The sequence below is a fragment of the Theropithecus gelada genome, chromosome 5 (assembly GCF_003255815.1).
Source record: "Theropithecus gelada isolate Dixy chromosome 5, Tgel_1.0, whole genome shotgun sequence".
Classification (NCBI taxonomy): domain Eukaryota; kingdom Metazoa; phylum Chordata; class Mammalia; order Primates; family Cercopithecidae; genus Theropithecus; species Theropithecus gelada.
The window spans coordinates 66,536,930-66,552,742 of NC_037672.1; the positions used below are offsets into that span (position 1 = coordinate 66,536,930).

Here is a 15,813-nt window from a genome sequence, read left to right on the forward strand (position 1 = left end):
GAGCTGGGCATGGTGACTCACACCTCTAATCCTAGCAGTTTGGGAGGCTGAGGCAGGCGGACCACCTGAGGTTGGGAGTTTGAGACCAGCCTGACCAACATGGAAAAACCCTGTCTCTACTAAAAATACAAAATTAGCCGGGCGTGGTGGTGTATGCCTGTAATCCCAGCTATTTGGGAGGCTGAGGCAGGAGAATCGCTTGAAACTGGGAGGCGGAGGTTGCAGTGAGCCAAAATCGTGCCATTGCACTCCAGCCTGGGCAACAAGAGCAAAACTCTGTCTAATATATATAATATACATATATTTTATTATATATAATATATAAAATATTTATGTATTATATATTTTGTTATATATATTATATATAAATTTCAAATATATATATATATATATATTTTTTTTTTTTTTTTTTTTTTTTTTGAGACGGAGTCTCGCGCTGTGTCACCCAGGCTGGAGTGCAGTGGCACGATCTCGGCTCACTGCAAGCTCCGCCTCCCAGGTTCAGGCCATTCTCCTGCCTCAGCCTCCGAGTAGCTGGGACTACAGGCGCCCGCCACCACGCCCGGCTAGTTTTTTGTATTTTTAGTAGAGACGGGGTTTCACCATGTTAGCCAGGATGGTCTCGATCTCCTGACCTCGTGATCCGCCCGCCTCGGCCTCCCAAAGTGCTGGGATTACAGGCTTGAGCCACCGCGCCCGGCCTCAAATATATATATTAAGCAACTGGTTAGAGTTGAAAACTCTTTATCCTTTCATGGTAACTTTAAAAAAAATCATGTTATTTGAATGTATTAATTCCTGTATTTTTGTTTGAAAATCAGTCTTTTTGGAGCTGTACATACTTGATAGTCTTTTGCACCAAGTCTTTTTTGGGAATTAAACATTTTTGTCTTAGGTATATTGTGAAAGTTTGTCACTGCTTTTAGTTCATTAAATAAATCTATAAGGCAAGGATGAATAGATCTTCTTGGCATAGCTCTCCTACTAAAATTTCTACTCTTGACCCTGTTGTTTCATCTAAAATATGTGTGACTCTCATCTGGAGGTGTGGGCTTGAAAAATTGCTGTTCATCCTTAGGCAAGAATCACTGTAAGCAAATCAAGTGCTTCTTACAGAGTTTAATTGTGTATTATTCCTGATTTACGTTTTAAAATATCTTGATTATAGTTACAGATTATCTTTGGACTGTGGCTATGTTTCTCTAAGACTGACGTGCCCTAAAGATGGGGTTTAGTTTTCGGTAAATACGAGCAAACGTCTGGTCTTAATTTTTTGGTAATGGACATATATCCTTACTGTAATGTACAAGAATGAGCTTTTTAAAAAGTGAGGAAATAACTGCTTTCTCATTGTTATTAAGCACCAGAGATTATTATAAGACAGAGTTGCGTAGCAGAAGTGGTTGCTGTATTCTGATTATCCTTATTTTTATTGACATGTATTAGATGTACATATTTTTGGACTACATGTGGTAATTCAGTGCATTCATATAATCAAATCAGGGTAATTGGGTTATCCATTACCTTAAATATTTATTGTTTTTTGAGAAAGGGTCTTGCTCTGTTGCCCAGGCTAGAGTGCAATGGCACGATCCTGTCTCACTGCAGCCTCGACCTCCCAGGTTTATGTGATTCTCCCACCTCAGCCTCCTGGGTAGCTGGGACTATAGGCATGTGCCACCATGCCCAGCTAATTTTTTGTGTAGATGGGGTTTCCCCGTGTTGCCCAGGCTTAAAAATTTATACTAGAAACATTTGAATTCTCTTTTAGCTAGTTTGAAATGTGTAACCAATTAATGTAAACCATAGTCACCCTACTGATCCATCAAACACCAGGGCTTGTTTCTTCTAAGTGTATATTTGTATCCATTAATCAACCTTTCTTCATCCCCTGCTCCGCCCCATCCTTCCTACCCTTATTGGCTTCTGGTATCTTTCAGCCTAGTCTCTATCTTCATGACATCCAGTTTTTGGCTCCCACATATGATTGAGAACTTGTGATATTTGTCTTTCTGTGATTGGCTTGTTTCACTTAACATAATGACCCATCCTATCCATGTTGCTGTAAATGACAGGATTTCATTCTTTTTAACGGCTGAATAATATACCATAATGTACATATACCATATTTTCTTTATCCATTCATCCACTGATGGATACTAAGGTTGATTCCATATTTTGACTATTGTGAATAGTGCTGCAGTAAAACATGGGAGTGCAGATACCCTTTGATATACTGATTTCCCCTTAGATATGTACTTGTAGTGGACTTGCTAGATCATATAGTGCTCTATGTTTAGTCTTTTTGAGGAATCTCCATACAGATTGCCACAGTGGCTGTATTAATTTATGTTTCCACAAATAGTATACAAGGGTTCCACTTTCTCTATATCCTCACCAGCATCTGTTATTCCCTGTCTTTTATGATGTAAGCCATTCTAACTGGGATGTGATGATACCTCATTGTGGTTTTGACTTCGTTTCTCTGATGATAGTGATGTTGAGTATTTTCTCATGTACCTGTTGGTCATTTGTTTGTCTTTTGAGAAATGACTGCACCAGGTCTTTGGACTATTTTTAAATCAGATTTTTTTTTTTTGTTATTAAGTTGTCTGAGCTTTTTATATATTCTGGTTATTAATTCCTTGTCAGGTAGATAGTTTGCAAATAGTTTCTCTCATTCTGTGGGTTGTCTCTTCACTTTGTTGTTTGTTTCTGTGCAGAAAGCTTTTTAGCTTGATGTAATTCTGTCTTGTCTATTTTTGTTTCCGTTGTGTGTGCTTTTGAGATCTTACACAAAAAATCTTTGCAAGATCAGTGTCCTGGAGAGTTTCCCCAGTGTTTTTTTTCACAAGTTTTATAATTTCAGGTCTTAGGTTTAAGTCTTTAATCCATTTTGATTTGATTTCTCTGTATGGTGAGAGAGAAGCATCTAGTTTCATTCTTCTACATGTGTTTATCCTGTTTTTTTTCTGCACCATTTATTGAAGAGATTGTCCTTTTTCCATTGTACATTTTTAGCACCTTTCTTGAATATGAGTTAGCTGTAAATGCATACATTTATATGTGGGTTCTCTGTTCTATATAACTGGCCTGTTTGTCTCTTTTTATGCCAGTACTATGCTGATTTGGTTACAATAGCTTTGTAGTATATTTTGAAGTTAGGTAGTGTGAAATGTCTCCAGTTTTGTTTTTTTTTTCTCAGGATTGCTTTGTCTATCAGGGTCTTTTGTGGCTCCGTATAAACTTTAGGATTTGTTTTCTTTCTCTTCCGTCCTTCCTTTCTTTAAATGTTTGTTATAATTCAGCAGTGAAGCCATCAGGTTGTGGGCTTTTCTTTGATGTGAAACGTTTTGTCATGGCTCCAATCTCATTACTTGTTACTGGCTTATTGAGGTTTTCTGTTTTTTTGTGGTTCAATCTTGGAAGGTTGGATGTGTCCAGGAATTTATCTATTCTAGGTTTTCCAATTTGTGGTCATATAATTGTTCGTAATAGTATCTATTTTTGTATTTCTGTGATATGAGTTCTTATGTCTTCTCTTTTGTTTCTGGTTTTCTTTTCTTCGTAGTCTATTAAATTTGTTTTGATTTTATCTTTTCCAAAACACCAGCTTTTGGTCTTTTGTATTGTGTTTTTAGTCTCACTGTCATTTTTTTCTGCTCTGCTGTTTATTATTTCTTTCCTCTTACCAATTTTGAGTTTGTGAATTCTGTCCCGGGGGTAATCCAGTCATCTTTCTTTTTCTTCTGTGCACGTCTTTCTTTCTTTTTTTTTTTTTTAATGGCTGCTTTTAAGATTTTTTCTTTGTCTCTGGTTTTGACAATTAGATTATGACGTTCCATTGTATAGTTTTCTTCATGTTGCTTGTGCTTAGCGTTTGTTGAGCCTTTTGAATCCATTGGTTTATAGTTTTTTTCATTAATTTCAGGAAAATTTTGTCTATTACTATTTCAGATGTTTTTTCAGTCCTCCCCTTCCCCTGCTTCCTACCTTAGGGATCTGCAATTGCATGTGTTAAAAGAAAAACTTAAGACAAATTAAACTTAACAGAGTTTAATTGAGCAAAGAATGATTTGCAAGTTGGGTACCCCCAAAATGATAATAGGTTCAGACCAACATTGGCTCTGCCATGTGGTCAGAGAGGATTTATGGATAGAAAAAGGAAAGTGACAGACAGAAAATGAGTAAGGTACGGAAACAACTAGATTGGTTACAGCTCAGCATTTGCCTTATTTGAATACAGTTTGAACAGAGGACTGCCTGTGATTGGCTGAAACTTGATGATTGATTGGTACAAGAGTAGGTTACTATATGTAAACACATCCGGTTAGGTTACAGAACAAAGCCTTTAGGATGAACTTAAAATATGTAAGAGGCAGTGTTAGGCTCAACTGAACACATGTGTATTAGGTTGCTTGAAGTTGTCTCACAGCTTACTCATGCTCTGTCATTAAAAAAAAATTCCGTTTTCTTCCTGTTTCATTTCACATAGTTTCTGTTACTGTGCCTTCAAGTTGACTAACCTTTTTGTTAGCAATATCAAACTTGCCATTAATTTCATCAGTGTATTTTTAAATCTCAGACCTTGTAGTTTTTATGTCTAGAAGTTTGATTTGGGTCTTTAAACATATTTTCCATATTTTACTGCTTTTTAAATATAATGGTATACAGTTATAATAACTTTTAATGCCCTCTATTTTAACATATCTGTCAGTTCTGGGTTGATGGGTTCATTATTCTTCTCATTTTGGTTGTGTTTTTCTGCCTCCTTGCTGCCTGGTTATTGTGGGTTGGATATCAGATGCGATTTTTCTTTCTTTTTTTTTTTTTAACCATGTTTAGTGCTGGATATTTTTGTATTCCTATAAATCTTCTTGAGCTTTGTTTTGGGATGCAGTTAAGTTGCTTGGAAACAGTTTAGACTGTTGGTTTCTCTAGACTCTCTCAGCTCATCATTTCAATCATGATGTCAGTTAGAGCTCATTTACTTTGTTTGTTGTCTCTCACAGATCACTCTGTGTTGTTGCTTGATGTTCAGTGAAACCGCTGTTTCATGTATTCTGTCTTTTGTCATTATTGTTTCAGATGGGAGGGTAGATCTGATCTTGGTTATTCTATCTTTGGCAGTAGTGGAAACTTCCCTGCGGGGTTTAACTTATGGAGTTTGACAGGCTATTCTAAAGTTCATTTGTAAGAGAAAATTCACAATAGCTGAGTAAATTTTGAAGGAAGGACAACGAAGAGTGGATTGCCATTCCATATATCAAAACATGATAAATCTATAGTAATTCAAATAGTTTACTATTTGTGCCAGAACAGACAAATAGATAAATGGACAAACAGAGAGTGTGTGTGTGTGTGTATACACAGACAAATATTTATACATATGAATTTATGGCAAAAGTGACATTTCAAATCAGGAAAGGGTAGTGTTAAGATAGTTGATTATCCATTCAGAAACCAAAAATTGACTCTTCAAACTGTATCCATTAGAATATGGATTTAGCGTCTTGTGACAGAAACCCAAAGTAATGGTGGTTCAAGAAAGGCAGAAGTTCATTTCTCATGGAAAAGTCTGAGTTTTGTAGCTAAACAGGAACTCCGGCTCTTCTTGTTTTTTTGTCTTGTCATCCACAAGATATTTTCTTGTCTCTGTAGTCTAAAATGCTTCATATTCTGGTCTGTAGAAAGGCTACAGTTACGTGAAGGGAAGGCATATTTTTCCTCTTAAGGGCACAGTGCAGAATTTTCATGTATCTCTTCTGTTCCCAACCTCCAGGTATGTTGGAAAATAGTCTTTATTCAGGACAGTTCTGAATAGCTCATTGCCTAGCTAAATGTCCTATTATTGTAGAAGTGGAGAATAGAAATTTAGGGACAAGTAGCAATCTAACCTTTGCCATACGTAACAAATTTCAAATGGATTAAAGAAAAATATAAAAATGAAAAGCTGTAAGTACTAGAAGCATACATAGGAGAGTCTGTTTATGATCTATAGGTTATAAAAGTCTTTGCTAAACGAGGCAGAAAGCATAAGCTATACAGGAAAATATTGATGGCTTTTTACTACATAGTAATCAAAAATGATCATATGACAAAGTTAAGAGAAATCACAGACCAGAAAAGTAAATATAAATATGCAAACAAAAATTGATATTCATGATATGTAAATATAATATATGCAAATGAAAATATTGATATTCATTATATAAATGAAAAAACTAATATTCACGATATATTTTTTACCTGTAAATTGGTTAAAAACAAATACCTTAGTAGAAAAATGGACAGAGCATATGAACAATCTACAGAGAAATCCAAGTAGTTCATAAACATTAATGTACATTCCCTGTCTCATAATTTGTGAAATGCAAATTAAAATGACATCTTTTGTTTGTCTATTTAATACAAGTACCATTGTTAGCCAAAGTGTGGGGAACATGGTTACTCTCATGCAGTGCTGGTGGAAGTATAAATTGGTACTGTCTATTTGGAGGTCAGTTTGGCAGTATCACAATGTTGCAATATCTTCTGACTCAGTAGTTTCACTTCTAGGAATCTTATAAAAAAATAACATGTGATCTGAGTGATGTCTGGACAAGGATGTTTATTGTATCATTGTAGCAACTAAAGATCATAAATTGTATCAATGAGGGAATATTTAAAAAAATTAGTATACATCCATGCCATTAATGTAGCTATTAAAAAGAATGACCAGGTACCCCTCTAAGATGAAGCTTCCAGAGGAACGATCAGGCAGTAACATTTGCTGTTCAGCAATATTCACTCTTCTGCAATCTCTGCTGCTGATACCCAGGCAAATAGGGTCTGGAGTGGACCTCCAGCAAACTCCAACAGACCTGCAGCTGAGGGTCCTGACTGTTAGAAGGAAAACTAACAAACAGAAAGGACATCCACACCAAAACCCCATCTGTACATCACCATCATCAAAGACCAAAGGTAGATAAAACCACAAAGATGGGGAAAAAACAACAGAAAAGCTGAAAATTCTAAAAATCAGAGCACCTCTCCCCCTCCAAAGGAACGCAGTTCCTCGCCAGCAACGGAAAAAAGCTGGACAGAGAATGACTTTGATGAGTTGAGAGAAGAGAGCTTCAGACGATCAAACTTCTCCAAGCTAAAGGAGGAAGTTCGAACCCATCGCAAAGAAGCTAAAAACCTTGAAAAAACATTAGACGAATGGCTGACTAGAATAACCAATGTAGAGAATTCCTTAAATGACCTGATGGAGCTGAAAACCGTGGCACAAGAACTACGTGACAAATGCAAAAGCTTCAGTAACCAATTCGATCAACTGGAAGAAAGGGTATCAGTGATTGAAGATCGAATGAAATGAAGGAAGAAGAGAAGTTTAGAGAAAAAAGAGTAAAAAGAAATGAACAAAGCCTCCAAGAAATATGGGACTATGTGAAAAGGCCAAATCTATGACTGATTGGTGTACCTGAAAGTGACAGGAAGAATGGAACCAAGTCGGGAAGCACTCTGCAGGATATTATCCAGGAGAACTTCCCCAACCTAGCAAGGTATGCTGACATTCAAATTCAGGAAATACAGAGAACGCCACAAAGATTCTCCTCGAGAAGAGCAACTCCAAGACTCACAATTGTCAGATTCACCAAAGTTGAAATGAAGGAAAAAATGTTAAGGGCAGCCAGAGAGAAAGGTTGGGTTACCCACAAAGGGAAGCCCATCAGACTAACAGCGGATCTCACGGCAGATACTCTCCAAGCCAGAAGAGAGTGGGGGCCAATATTCAACATTCTTAAAGAAAAGAATTTTCAACCCATAATTTCATATCCAGCCAAGGTAAGCTTCATAAGTGAAGGAAAAATAAAATCCTTTACAGACAAGTAAATGCTGAGAGATTTTGTCACCACCAGGCCTGCCCTACAAGAGCTCCTGAAGGAAGCGCTAAACATGGAAAGGAACAACCAATACCAGCCACTGCAAAAACATGCCAAATTGTAAAGATAATCGATGCTAGGAAGAAACTGCATCAACTAACGAGCAAAACAACCAGCTAACATCATAATGACAGGATCAAATTCACACATAGCAATATTAACCTTAAATGGAAATGGGCTAAATGCTCCAATTAAAAGACACAGACTGGCAAATTGGATAAAGAGTCAAGACCAATCAGTGTGCTGTATTCAGGAGACCCATCTCACATACAGAGACATACATAGGCTCAAAATAAAGGGATGAAGGAAGTTCTACCGAGCAAATGGAAAACAAAAAAAGGCAGGGGTTGCAATCCTAATCTCTGATAAAACAGACTTTAAACCAGCAAAGATCAAAAGAGACAAAGAAGGCCATTACGTAATGGTAAAGTGATCAATTCAACAAGAAGAGCTAACTATCCTAAACATAAATGCACCCAATACAGGAGCACCCAGATTCATAAAGCAAGTCCTTAGAGACTTACAAAGAGACTTAGACTCCCACACAATAATAATGGGAGACTTTAACACCCCACTGTCAGCATCAGACAGATCAACGAGACAGAAAGTTAAGGATATCCAGGAATTGAACTCAACTCTGCACCAAGCGGACCTAATAGAGATCTACAGAACTCTCCACCCCAAATCAACAGAATATACATTCTTAGCACCACATCACACTTATTCCAAAATTGACCACATAGTTGGAAATAAAGCACTCCTCAGCAAGTGTAAAAGAACAGAAATTATAACAAACTGTCTCTCAGACCACAGTGCAATCAAACTAGAACTCAGAAGTAAGAAACTCACTCAAAACCGCTCAACTATATGGAAACTGAACCTGCTCCTGAATGAATACTGGGTACATAAAGAAATGAAGGCAGAAATAAAGATGTTCTTTGAAACCAATGAGAACAAAGATAAAACATACCAGAATCTCTGGGACACATTTAAAGCAGTGTGTAGAGGGAAATTTATAGCACTAAATGCCCACAAGAGAAAGCAGGAAAGATCTAAAGTTGACACGCTAACATCACAATTAAAAGAACTAGAAAAGCAAGAGCAAACACATTCAAAAGCTAGCAGAAGGCCAGAAATGACTAAGATCAGAGCAGAATTGAAGGAGATAGTGACACAAAAAACCCTTCAAAAAATCAGTGAATCCAGGAGCTTTTTTTTGAAAAGATCAACAAAATTGATAGACTGCTAGCAAGACTAATAAAGAAGAAAAGAGAGAAGAATCAAATAGACGCAATAAAAAATGATAAAGGGGATATCACCACCGACCCCACAGAAATACAAACTACCATCAGAGAATACTATAAACACCTCTATGCAAATAAACTAGAAAACCTAGAAGGAATGGATAAATTCCTGGACACATACACTCTCCCAAGACTAAACCAGGAAGAAGTTGAATCCCTGAATTGACCAATAACAGGTTCTGAAATTGAGGCAATAATTAATAGCCTACCAACCAAAAAAAGTCCAGGACCAGACGGATTCACAGCCAGATTCTACCAGAGGTACATGGAGGAGCTGGTACCATTCCTTCTGAAACTATTCTGATCAATAGAAAAAGAGGGAATCCTCCCTAACTAATTTTATGAGGCAACATCTCCTGATACCAAAGGCTGGCAGGGACACAACAAAAAAAGAGAATTTTAGACCAATATCCCTGATGAACATCAATGCAAAAATCCTCAATAAAATACTGGCAAACCGAATCCAGCAGCACATCAAAAAGCTTATCCACTATGATCAAGTGGGCTTTATCCCTGGGATGCAAGACTGGTTCAACATACGCAAATCAATAAACGTAATCCAGCATATAAACAGAACCAAAGACAAAAACCACATGATTATCTCAACAGATGTAGAAAAGGCCTTTGACAAAATTCAACAGCCCTTCATGCTAAAAACTCTCAATAAATTCGGTATTGATGGAACGTATCTCAAAATAATAAGAGCTATTTATGACACACCCACAGCCAATGTTATACTGAATGGGCAAAAACTGGAAGCATTCCCTTTGAAAACTGGCACAAGACAGGGATGCCCTCTCTCACCACTCCTATTCAACATAGTGTTGGAAGTTCTGGCCAGGGCAGTCAGGCAGGAGAAAGAAATAAAGGGTATTCAGTTAGGAAAAGAAGAAGTCAAATTGTCCCTGTTTGCAGATGACATGACTGTATACTTAGAAAACCCCATTGTCTCAGCCCAAAATTTCCTTAAGCTGATAAGCAACTTCAGCAAAGTCTCAGGATACAAAATCAATGTGCAAAAATCACAAGCATTCTTATACACCAATCAGACAAACAGAGAGCCAAATCATGAGTGAACTCCCATTCACAATTGCTTCAAAGAGTATAAAATACCTAGGACTCCAACTTACAAGGGATGTGAAGGACCTCTTCAAGGAGAACTACAAACCACTGGTCGGTGAAATAAAAGAGGACACAAACAAATGGAAGAACATTCCATGCTCATGGATAGGAAAAACTGGTAACATGAAAGTGGCTTTCCGCGCTACCTACAGAGGGGTCCGTACGGCGTTGTTCTGGATTCCCGTCGTAACTTAAAGGGAAACTTTCACAATGTCCGGAGCCCTTGATGTCCTGCAAATGAAGGAGGAGGATGTCCTTAAGTTCCTTGCAGCAGGAACCCACTTAGGTGGCACCAATCTTGACTTCCAGATGGAACAGTACATATATAAAAGGAAAAGTGATGGCATCTACATCATAAATCTGAAGAGGACCTGGGAGAAGCTTCTGCTGGCGGCTCGTGCCATTGTTGCCATTGAAAACCCTGCTGATGTCAGTGTTATATCCTCCAGGAATACTGGCCAGAGGGCCATGCTGAAGTTTGCTGCTGCCACTGGAGCCGCTCCAATTGCTGGCCGCTTCACTCCTGGAACCTTCACTAACCAGATCCAGGCAGCCTTCCGGGAGCCACGGCTTCTTGTGGTTACTGACCCCAGGGCTGACCACCAGCCTCTCACGGAGGCATCTTATGTTAACCTACCTACCATTGCTCTGTGTAACACAGATTCTCCTCTGCGCTATGTGGACATTGCCATCCCATGCAACAACATGGGAGCTCACTCAGTGGGTTTGATGTGGTGGATGCTGGCTCGGGAAGTTCTGCGCATGCGTGGCACCGTTTCCCTTGAACACCCGTGGGAGGTCATGCCTGATCTCTACTTCTGTAGAGATCCTGAGGAGATTGAAAAAGAAGAGCAGGCTGCTACTGAAAAGACAGTGACCAAGGAGGAATTTCAGGGTGAATGGACTGCTCCAGCTCCTGAGTTCACTGCTACTCAGCCAGAGGTTGCAGACTGGTCTGAAGGTGTGCAGGTGCCCTCTGTGCCTATTCAGCAGTTCCCTACTGAAGACTGGAGTGCTCAGCCTGCCACGGAAGACTGGTCTGCAGCTCCCACTGCTCAGGCCACTGAATGGGTAGGAGCAACCACTGAATGATCTTAAGCTGTTCTTGCATGGGCTCTTAAGCAACATGGAATAATGGTTGATAGAAAATAAACATCAGTTTCTAAAAAAAAAAAAAAAAAAAAAAAAGAAAATGGACACACCACCCAAGGTAATTTATAGATTTAATGCCATCCCCATTAAGCTACCAATGACTTTCTTCACAGAATTGAAAAAAATTACTTTAAAGTTCATATGGAACCAGAAGAGCCCGCATTGCCAAGACAATCCTAAGCCAAAAGAACAAAGCTGGAGGCATCACGCCACCTGACTGCAAACTCTACTACGAGGCTACAGTAACCAAAACAGCATGGTACTGGTACCAAAACAGAGATATAGACCAATGGAACAGTACAGAGCCCTCGGAAATAATACCACACATCTACAACCATCTGATCTTTGACAAAGCTGACAAAAATAAGAAATGGGGAAAGGATTCCCTATTTAACAAATGGTGCTGGGAAAACTGGCTAGCCATATGTAGAAAGCTGAAACTGAATCCCTTCCTTACACCTTATACAAAAATTAATTCAAGATGGATTAGAGACTTAAATGTTAGACCTAAAACCATAAAAACCCTAGAAGAAAACCTAGGCAGTACCATTCAGGACATAGGCACGGGCAAGGACTTCATATCTAAAACACCAAAAGTAATGGCAACAAAAGCCAAAATTGACAAATGGGATCTAATTCAATTAAAGAGCTTCTGCACAGCAAAGGAAAATACCATCAGAGTGAACAGGCAACCTACAGAATGGGAGAACATTTTTGTAATCTATCCATTTGACAGAGGGCTGATATACAGAACCTACAAAGAACTCAAACAAATTTACAAGAAAAAATCAAACGACCCCATCAAAAAGTGGGCAAAGGATATGAACAGACACTTCCGAAAAGAAGACATTTATGCAGCGAAATGTCCATCAATGACAGACTGGATTAAGAAAATGTGGCACATACACACCATGGCATACTATGCAGCCATAAAACAGGATGAGTTCATGTCCTTTGTAGGGACATGGATGCAGCTGGAAACCATCATTCTCAGCAAACCATTGCAAGAACAGTAAACCAAACACCACATGTTCTCACTCATGGGTGGGAATTGAACAATGAGAACGCTTGGACACAGGAAGGGGAGCATGACACACAAGGGCCTGTCGTGGGACAGGGGTAGCAGGGCAGGATAGCATTAGGAGACATACCTAATGTAAATGATGAGTTAATGGGTGCAGCACACCAACATGGCACATGTATACATATGTAAGAAACCTGCACGTTGTGCACATGTACCCTAGAACTTAAAAAGTATAATAAAAAATAAATTAATTAAAAAAAACCATTAAGTTAAAAGAAGAAAAAAAAAGAAATGTCAAAATGTATTAAGCCAATATAAAATGAGGGTACAGAAAGTATAACAAATAATGTGCAAATAAAGTTCATTCAGCTGGAAAAAAAATATGCATTTGAAAATATTGCATTCCACCACTATATGATACAGTATTTGATAAATGCCTATTAGGTCAAATTAGGTGAAATTTTTGTACTAAGCTTCTATGTTATTTCTGATTTTTAAAATTTGTTCTAACCGTTACTGATACAATGTCAGTATCTATAAGTATGATGGTATATTTCTCTATTTTCGCCTTTAATACTATCTTTTTCGTTTGTTTTATGTACTTTGAATCTGTATTGTTAAGTATATGAACATTTTGTTTAATGTACATGAACCTTGTAATTTTGATACATTCTTTCATACGTACAGTAATATTCATTGTTTTGAGGTCTGTTTTCTTATAGTAATACAGTCACAGAACTTTCTTATGTTTGTATGTCGCATGTTTTTCATCCCATGATTTAAATTTCATTCTGCCTTTGTACTTTTAAGTTTCTTGCTTATAATAAACTTATTTTTGGCTTTCGTAATTTTTATCAATTTTTTGTTACCTTGTAATAGTTATTTTCTATATCGTTATTATTTATTGATACATAATTTTACCTATTGGGATACATGTATTTTGATACAAACATATGGTGTGTAATAATGATCAACTAAGGGTAATTGGGATATCCATCTCCTCAAACATTTATTATTTATTTATGTTGCAAACATTCCTAATCTCTTCTTGTTACTTTGAAATATATGATAGCACAATAGGGCAACTATAGCTGATGATATATTATTAATTCTGATTATATCTACCTCTTATATTTAATAAAATTATTGTGATGACTGTGATAAAGAATGAAGTGGTTCTGTGTAGACATAAAATCTTCAGAATGTATTAAGTGAAAAAAAGTTGCAGAATGGCATCTGTAGAAAGAATCCATTAATACAAGAAATCAAACCCGAAGTGTGTTGTGTGTCTGTCTTTGTCTCTTTTTGCAATTTTGTAGGAAAAAAAAAGCCCTAGAAGGGTAGATACCACTCTGTGTATAGTGCTTACATTTGGAGAGGGATGTTGGGGAGACAGGGGTTTATCCCATATTCTCCATTGTGGCTGGAAAGTTTTTTTTACAGAGACTAAACTTGTGTTTTACGTAATGAACAAATCATGACTGTAGTAAAAAATCATCTAATCTTTTGACTTTCATGTGTTTTGCTAGGATTGGTCCAAAGGAAGATTTTTTCCATTGTTTGAAATGTAACTTATGTCTAGCTATGAATCTTCAAGGAAGACACAAGGTATATGATTTAGTTTGTGTAATTTTTAAAGTAGTGCAGTGTTTTTGAAACAAGCTTAACTTCTAATATGTTTTGGAAGCATGCTAATTTTCATATTTTTCAAGTGCAACTGTATTGCTGTTTTGAAAAGCAGTATTAACAAATAGATATTTTAAAATATATACCTCATAATATCTGATCTACAATTCCTTTTATTCTCTATAGTGTAAGAATGCTTATATCACTTATTAACATAATGTTGACAACTTCAAAGTTGGTTTATGGATTCTTACCATTGGTACTGTGTTTAAGAATAACTTGAAAACAGGAGAAATACTGAATGGTGTAACCTAATTAGCACAACATTCTAAGAAAATTTGGAAAATATTTTACTAATTTTTTTTTACAATTAAGACATACATATTTTAAATCTGGATATAGGAATTATGTCACAATCCCAGGCCCTTTTTCATTATTTAAAAAAAAATCTAATAAAGTATTACATTTATAGTACTGATTCTACCTACTACAAGAATTTAATTAAAAGAATGGAAGATTGGCGTAAAGTGAAGTGTAAATCATACTTGTTCAAGTATAGGAAATTCCAGATAAGGGAGAACAGTGTAAGTAGCAACATTGTAGCTGTTGAGAGAGAGAGAGAGAGACAGATAGACATTAATTGGAAAGAGACTGAAATTATTTACTTAGCAGTATAGTAGGTTCGATAGAAGGTAAGGATAAGAAGTTATTGCAGAAATATAATATTAGCTAGAACTTGGCCTAAATAGTAAAGTGGTGAGGAAAATTGAGATGAATAATGAATATACATGATGTGGTAATGGTATTAAGGAAAAAGAGTGAGGCGGAGTAAAGATGACTCTGAAGATTTTCAGTCCCAACTTAAGGTACTTATTAGTAGATTGTAAGTTTTTTGAAGATAAAAGATTGAGTTTGGTTTTTAAACTCGAGCTTGTGGTGATGGCAAGCTATGCTAGTGGAGATAGCCAGGAGTCAGTAGTATCTTATAGATTACATTTCCCTGATGTTCTGGTTTCCAAAGCATGTGTAGTGTGTGTGTGAGTGTGCACACACTAACTCATTGCATCCTCACCTCAGCATTTGTGTTCCGTCAACTCAGAGATGCTACTGATGATCAGATATGTTGTAATTGCAGGGATGTTAAAATGTATGTGTGAGATGTACTTTAGAATCAAATGAAATATGTATTAATTTTATTTTATAAATAAGAAACATAAGACTAAAGCAGTGGCTAGTCTAAAATCTGAAGGACTGGTAAATAGCAGAGCTAGGATTACAGTCTAGATTTTTAAACTTACTCTTAAGCTTATTATTTTGAGGGTTTATCTCCCCACTATACTGTCATCTTTCAAAAACATACCTATTTTTTTGTTACGGTTTTTTTGTTTTGTTGTTTTTTAGTTATCTTTTATTGTCTGTATTACTACGTGGTCCTGCCATCTATTAAGTGCTTCCATTAAAAACCCGGGAGTCTTCCATGGCACAGTGCTTTCCCTTACCTCCTTGCATTTAATCAGACATTAAATCTTGTCAAATTAAGAACTCAGGCTCTGAAGTTAGCCTACTGGAGCGCCAGTTTAACTGTGACTTTGGAAGTTCTTCTCTAGGCTTCCACTGCTTCAACTGTAAAATGGTATAACAATCATAGCCTATTTCA

The 15,813-nt window shown here is 37.0% G+C and overlaps 2 protein-coding genes across 6 annotated transcripts in view; both read left to right on the top strand.

The window, feature by feature from the left end:
* Positions 1-15,813, top strand: part of RCHY1 (ring finger and CHY zinc finger domain containing 1) — a 43,133-nt gene that overhangs the window by 14,220 nt on the left and 13,100 nt on the right. For all 5 annotated transcript variants that reach the window (XM_025385175.1, XM_025385176.1, XM_025385178.1 and 2 more), the window contains one exon: positions 14,060-14,138. In XM_025385175.1, coding sequence (XP_025240960.1) covers positions 14,060-14,138 — 79 coding nt within the window. The remainder of the gene's footprint in view (positions 1-14,059; positions 14,139-15,813) is intronic.
* On the top strand, positions 10,489-11,526 carry LOC112624519 (40S ribosomal protein SA-like). Its single transcript, XM_025385173.1, has one exon. It carries the CDS (start codon positions 10,565-10,567, stop codon positions 11,444-11,446), a length of 882 nt encoding a protein of 293 aa, XP_025240958.1. The 5' UTR covers positions 10,489-10,564; the 3' UTR covers positions 11,447-11,526.